Source organism: Pterocles gutturalis, unplaced genomic scaffold (assembly GCF_000699245.1).
Source record: "Pterocles gutturalis isolate BGI_N339 unplaced genomic scaffold, ASM69924v1 scaffold40306, whole genome shotgun sequence".
Classification (NCBI taxonomy): domain Eukaryota; kingdom Metazoa; phylum Chordata; class Aves; order Pterocliformes; family Pteroclidae; genus Pterocles; species Pterocles gutturalis.
In genome coordinates this window covers 62167-69106 of record NW_010099233.1, presented here as the reverse complement: position 1 = coordinate 69106, position 6940 = coordinate 62167, and the positions used below count along the sequence as shown (strand labels likewise).

Genomic DNA, 6940 nt, shown 5'->3' with positions numbered 1-6940 from the left:
GAGGGACACCACTTCTTACTGGTTTCCACTGGTTTCCGTCTATTCTGGATGCGGTCATCTGGCCAATTCCTTATCCATCTTGTAGTCCACCCATCAAATCCATATCTCTCCAATGTAGAGGCAAAACTTTTATGTTCTTAGAGGTTTTACAAAAATACCATACTCTCAGAAGTTATTTAAAAGATCAATAAAATAAACTTCACATTTTGTAAGCACGGAAATGGAAACATAAAGATAATTTCCAAAGTCTGAAAGCCAGCTGGAAGCAAGGCCAAGGGCAGAATTCTGTAACCCCACACTTTTAACTATCAGGCCATGTAAGATAAAATCTATGAAATGCATCCATCTGCAGCCTTTGACACAAGTTTTCTAGTATGCTAAACATATTTCAGGAGTTTCCTAGATTTGAAAGGTATTTTTGTGGACCACAGCACATTAAAAAATCATCAGGTAAATAAATTCTCATAAGAACAACAAGAACTAGTGTCTTAGTGTTCCTTCTGGCATCCTGAGGGCAAAGATTGTCTATGACAGTGCTTCTTCTTGTTTCCATGATATTTTATACAGATGTAACTGAAAGGAAACAATACAAACCCTCCTAATTCACTGAATCCACAGTTACCGGTTTCCTGGTAGAATCCTTGTCATTCAGGGTATGTCTGCAGAGTTTTCCAGCCAAATTCTTTGAGGAAAATTTTGAGCTTAAATTTATAGAATAAGATGCTCTATTTTAAACCCAAAAGTTCCCTACCTGAGGCTGCTGAGTGGCAGTGGGTCTCTGAGGAGATGGTATAGGAGTTTTGGACAACATTTGGTTCATTTTGCTTACGACTAGATCAGTTATATGCTGCCTGTCTTCAGTCTGATGCTCACCGATCAGAGGCATTGCACAGTCCATGACCTGTAAAATAAAATAATACATCAGCTATAGATAGGGCACCAAAGTAAACTTATTCCACATCTCTGTGCAGAATGTCAGGCCATCTTTTTACTTAATTGGTTTTAACAAAAGTCAGACAAGATCTGTAGAAAAAGCTACTCCGAAAAAGGTGAAGGCGTGTCACCTGCAGCCCTGCATTTTGGTGTTTCTCATAGGCATGGACCACAAGTGAATGAGTCCTACAATACAAACAACAGTATTAATAATCAATAAGAGGCTGGCAGGGATAAAGTGGTTAGACTATATTCGCAGTAATATCCTGTATGGATGTCATCATATCTGACCCAGTTAGATTCTCTACACAGGCTGAGTTTTGTCCATCTAACTTTCACTCTGTGAAAAGCTGTCCAACTGCCACATTTCACACAAGATTTCTCACTAGCATGCAGTAGACACAAGAGTAAGCTGTGCTGGTAGGAGAGAAGAAGGAAAGAATCATTAGTAAGGGATCCTCATGGGTTTTGCCCAGCCGTGGAAGGATCAGTGAGTTTTATGGGGGTGTTTTAGTACTTCCAAAAGTGCACCTTCCTGTATCAATCTGGCTTCCGAGGTTCCTTCTCTATCGCAGGTAAATGGAACAAGACTGAAAAGGTTCAACAGAATCAAAAGAGTGCCGGAGGACTCTTGCTGCTACAGGCAGTGGTAAGTGCTAATGGTCAGAGAAACACCTTAGACTTCCCTCCCTCTTACCCAATCTCTAGCAAAAGGACTAGAAAGAGAGCTCTGCTACCGAGGGCACGGCGATTTTGGCTAGAGAGCTTGGTTGCCATTTCTGCAGGTGGGCATTCTGCTATAAGTTCTTGCCTTGAGCTGTTTTTGTAGTAGTGTAGTTGTGCTTGTGTAGTTGAAGGGAAGTTATTGAAATTTTGTGGTAAGACACAATTCCGCAAATATTTACAAGGTGGAAGAATTTTGTTATCTGTAGGGGTGACAAAGGGATTAGACTGAAGAGCATGAAGCTCATGCATATGCCTTGTATGGATTCCTCCTGAGGTGAAGGGATATAGTGGGGACAACAAAACTCTTCTCAATCCATCAACCTACACTGAACACTTTACCTCCTTTATAAGCAATAGCACAGTTTGACCTTCCTTCTTTTATATATTCAAGTGCTTCTAGGAATTAGACACACAAACTGGGTATTTAAAGAGATGTTTGGATTTAAAAGAACATCGACATTCATTATAACCCTGGAATGCAATCTTTCATCTTGCACAGAGGTTGGGAACAAGCTGCATTGTAAATAATACTACTTCAGCTTGAGGATTTTCAAAATACAATAAGTGCTACAGAAATTCTTACTAAGGTTGACGAAGACTACTTTGTTCTAATAATGAGATTAGTTTGAGAATAATTTACATTATTCTTCTGTTTGTTCATTTAGAAGAGGCACTGGCATTGTGTATTGGCAACCAAATTTTTGGCAACACTTGTTCTGGGATTTTCAGATCTAGGATGTCTCCTCTAAGCTTCCTCACAGCTAAAAGGATTTTAAATAACCCCAAAGTAAACAATGAAATAATAAGAAATGAATGAATGTTTTTCCACTCTTGGGCCACATCAACAGTATTGCAGAAATGCTTAATCATCATACAGAAAGTTTCTATAAAAATTACCATATTTTTTATATACATATTTTTAAGTGGAACATAAAAACTGTTTATAATTAATTGAGAGAAAGGTATTGAACCAAAATGAGTTGATATTTCTGAACGGGCAAAATATAGTCTTGCTGGTTGTGTGCCTCTTGAAATGCAAAATTTTAGTGGATTTACTTTAGTATTAATGTCCGCTGAGTTATTACTATTTCTTAAAATTGTTGTAATGCTTAAAGATCCACTTCATTTGAACATGAGCTTTTTCTTGCAAGAGTAATATGCATCGTGCCTGGAGGGAGGAGGCAACCAAATATGCCAGATACTTTGGCCAGGACTTTAAGGTGTTAATAATGACTGAATGTTAGAATGTCTTTATGTCAGTGTGAAGGACATCGGATGTTTGGCTGGCTGCTGCAAAACATCTGATGTTCAGAGAAGGAGTTGTGTCTGCAGTCTAAAAATCCACTCCCCTTGAAGGCAGGCATTAATGAGAGTTATTTCTGAAAATACCGCCCCTCTCACTACCAGGTGTATATGAACCCCCCTCTTGCCCCACAACAGAAGCACCAGTTGTATGTTTTGCAAGTGTGCAAAGAAAACTTCACTTTGTTTACCATCCACTTACGTTAAAAAAAATTATTTGGAATGACTGTGAACCAAGGATTAGACAGGATTAAGATCTGGAAGATGGGGTTCTGACTGAATTTCTATTTTTAAGGACATCTGTCACTGCAAATTTACATGGAAACTTCCTTTAGAAGATATTGCCATGTTGTTTACCAAAACATAGGGAAAGCACAGTTCTCTGGCTAAGGATAAGAAAAGAAGCTGTGAGGTGTTGCTCTAAACTTCATGCCCACTTCAGCAGAGAAGATCTCATGTTTCTTGAAGATGGTATTTCCAAGCACAGCTGCCTTATTCACATATTGAGGCAGATTCAAATGCATATGGCATTAAAAACCAAAGCCATTTGCCCTTTACAATCTTTTGTCACTTGGACAGGTTTTGATGTGTGTTAAAACCCTTTGGTTTGTTGCCATAATCAAACAAATATTGTTGGCCACAGACATGCTGAGCCTAACACGGAACAAGTACCGAGGCAGAAGCCAAGTCTTGAATGATGATGATGAGCAATAACATGTTCTGGCGCTTTCCTGAAGTACAAAGGTAGTAGCCAAAGTGGTAAAAAGAGAAAGCAAGGCATTAGATTATCAGGAGAACTACTGATCCCAAAGTGCAATGTCACTAAGTAGCTGAGTGAGCGAAAGACTACCCAGGCTTCCCAGTGGCTCAGCTGCAGGGCACGGGCCAGGTTAAGAACTGATTGGACTTGAGAGGCAACATGAGTGGGCAGAAGCCAGAGGTTGCCCGAGGCTCAAGGGGCTCTTACCACTTGCATTAGAAATCAGTCATGTTACATAGAAATGTATCTTAAGAATCAAAAATATTTTGGGTAACACTAACAGTTTTTAAAACCTGTGAGTGACTAACAGGAATGTCATGCTGGCATTTCCCCCACTTTGGAGAACTTGACAAAGTTTAAACATACACAAAGCATCCTGTTTATAAATAGTCTATTTACATCCTGTGCTGGTTTTAAAATATCATTTAAACACAGCCAGGATTATTTTTTTTTCAATACCTAGCTCAGCTATTTAAAATATTGGAGTTTCCCACTCAGAGGATTTCATAGAAAAGAAGACATCTGTAATTTATAAAGTTAAATATGTTAATTTTGCAGATGCCAGTAAAAATATGGCTCACTATGAATTACAGTCACTTAATTCATATCGCTTCTATCTTTAATTTATATGCATTTCAGCAACCAATTCTATGGGATGAATTTCTCTTATCACCCAGAAACCGTACTCTGAAATGCAGTTAACACATCTTTGTGTTAAAATATAAAGTGTATACATACGCAGTAGTAACAGGAACTACAGCAACACGTTTAAGTTAACACAGCACTGTAATGAAACAAAACCCTGACCTGTCAGGGACATCACCTTTAGTGGACACTGATCTGTGCCCTCCACTGCTACTGCAGATAAGGCAAATATTTGAAATTTGGGCTGCAAGACTGAGACTGGCGAGGAAGAGAGGAGAAACGCTGTTTAACTCCGATGAATATGAAAGGCAAAGGGATGGGACTGATCAAGCAGCCAGTGTAATTACAAGGTATCAGTCATTGCAAAGGGATCATCATGTCTGAAGGAGAAACTGCTCTGAGTGCCACTGCCCAGCCACAGCTCTCCATGACACAATGTGTTTACCACCAAAGGATTAAGAGAGATCTCTTGCTTAGAGCTTTACAAAGACCTGGCCCAAACGGTGCTGGGAAGGATGGAGAGGTCAGAGGAAGGGCAAAGGTAAAGAACTGTGGATGCACTGGAAGAGAAAGGTGTTTGTCAGGATGCCGACACAGCAGAGGCACGGGAAGGAACAGATACAGGGTTTGCAGGGCAGAAGTGCCCAAGGAGTGGGAGAGAATGATGATGTATGGATTTCCTATGGAAACAGGCCTGTGAATGATGGGAGAAGATATGGTCACTCGGTGCGGAGGGAGGAGGAATTAACTTCATTGCGAATTGGGCTGATTTTGAAGCTCTGTGCTTGACAGTGTGAGGACTGAGGAAAAACATTTACTTTGGTCTGGGAATATGAGAAGCTGGGTTGTGTTGTTGCTACATTATGAATGGGTTATTTTTCTGAGTTGCTTGTGTGGGACCTGGATGTCTCCAATTGCAGTGAAAATTTTGAGTCTAAAGGCAGAGGCCGATACAGATTTTAATTTAAGAGTTCTAAGTATGGGGAAAGTAATTGGCATTGAGAAAAACTAATAGTTTGGGGAGGTTATTTAAGACTCAATGGGATGAAAGAAGAGCTGGTGTGATTTCTGAGAAGTCCGGGAGTGACTGGATATGAAGTAATCACGGGGCTTTCCCTGAAGTCTCTATAGAAGATACAAGAATAATTTGTAATCGGAAATGTAACCACACCTGAGAGGTGGGTAGGGGATAGCACAGCAGAAAATCAGTGGTGACTGCTAGGAAATTTTTACAGTCCCTCCTGCAGTGGGTGAATAACAACATTTGCAGAAAAAGTAACAACAGCTGGGAAAGTGAATCAGGCATTCCTAGATTAAGAATCCAGTGCCTACAGACAAATGTATATGTCTTGTTTTAATCTGGAAGGAAAACAAACCAAGCAAACAATTTCTATATCCAATGAAAATCAATGGATGGAGCTGAGTTTGTGTGTTGCAAACTCATGCAAGCGTAGTAGATTAGAAAAAAAGTGTAAGAACATATAGAAAATGCACTTAAATAATATAGGTGAGAAAAATTCAAGCACTTTGAATATAATATGTGAAAGAGATTGGTTTAATCTATAAAATAGCAATATAACATCACAATGAATTTTACCTGTATTCACTCCCCTATTAATAAAGTACGGTTCATTATGAACAAAGAAAACATTAAGATGGTCACATATAAGAAGTGCTACTGCTGCTAATTTAAAATTTAAAAATTTACAGGTATTTTGACAATAAATAGAATAAATGTAAATATTATGTGAAAAAGATGTCAGTGAATAATTATTCTTAGGATGGAAACCAAAATATTGATGTTACTCACACAGGTCAATAATTATTGCTCCATTCAAATGAAAACTAGTGTCCTAGCAAAATAAATTCACCTCCTTCATTGACTATGTCACTAGATACACTTCATTTACTTTTCTGTCTAAAAGAACAGATGATGTCATTATTTCTGGATCGGTGTCTGGAAAATTTCAGTGGATTAAATCTGTTACTTACAAAATATAAAAAAAGGCCCAGAAAAGTTAATTGAATAACTGATTTTTTTCTATCACATGAGGCCCACATATGAGGGAATATATTAATGAATTCAGCACTAATGCATAAGAAACTTGAAAAAAATCTTAATTTAAAAGGATGGTAGGTGGTTTTTTCTAGAATTGTATCTTCTTAGCCATTTCTTATTAAGTTATATTAAGTCTTATTAGGAAATGTAGGAATGGTCCTATGGTCCTTGTTTTGGAAATATGAATCTTCACAGACAGATGTGGTCTTAATTATGTTAGTTATACCACCAAAAGAGTCATTTTAGACTTCTAAATGTTTAAAACTTCTTACAGTACTAGATCATAAATTATGAGAGACTTCTGACTTTATCAACTATTACAGCTGGATTTAGTTCCCCTACTAGCCTGCATAGAGGATAGTCTTTAGTGATGGAGAGCCACTTAAATCTCCTGATTTAGAGATGTTATGCTTCTAGGGAGTTTTTAAAAATCTGTTTATTATAGGAGACTTGTATCTACAGTATTGGAAAACATGGTAAGAAACAAAACTTCTCCCTCTCTTTTTTCCTTTAGG

General features: G+C 38.2%; 1 protein-coding gene across 1 annotated transcript in view; it reads right to left on the bottom strand.

Annotated features, from left to right (window-relative positions):
- Positions 1 to 751: 751 nt before the first annotated feature.
- The window catches only part of LOC104463430 (synapsin-2-like), a gene marked incomplete at its 3' end in the record, with an annotated part of 37904 nt that continues 31715 nt past the window's right edge, over positions 752 to 6940 (bottom strand). The window contains exon 6 of the mRNA XM_010075767.1: positions 752 to 901. Within this exon, the coding sequence (XP_010074069.1) occupies positions 752 to 901 (150 nt within the window). The remainder of the gene's footprint in view (positions 902 to 6940) is intronic.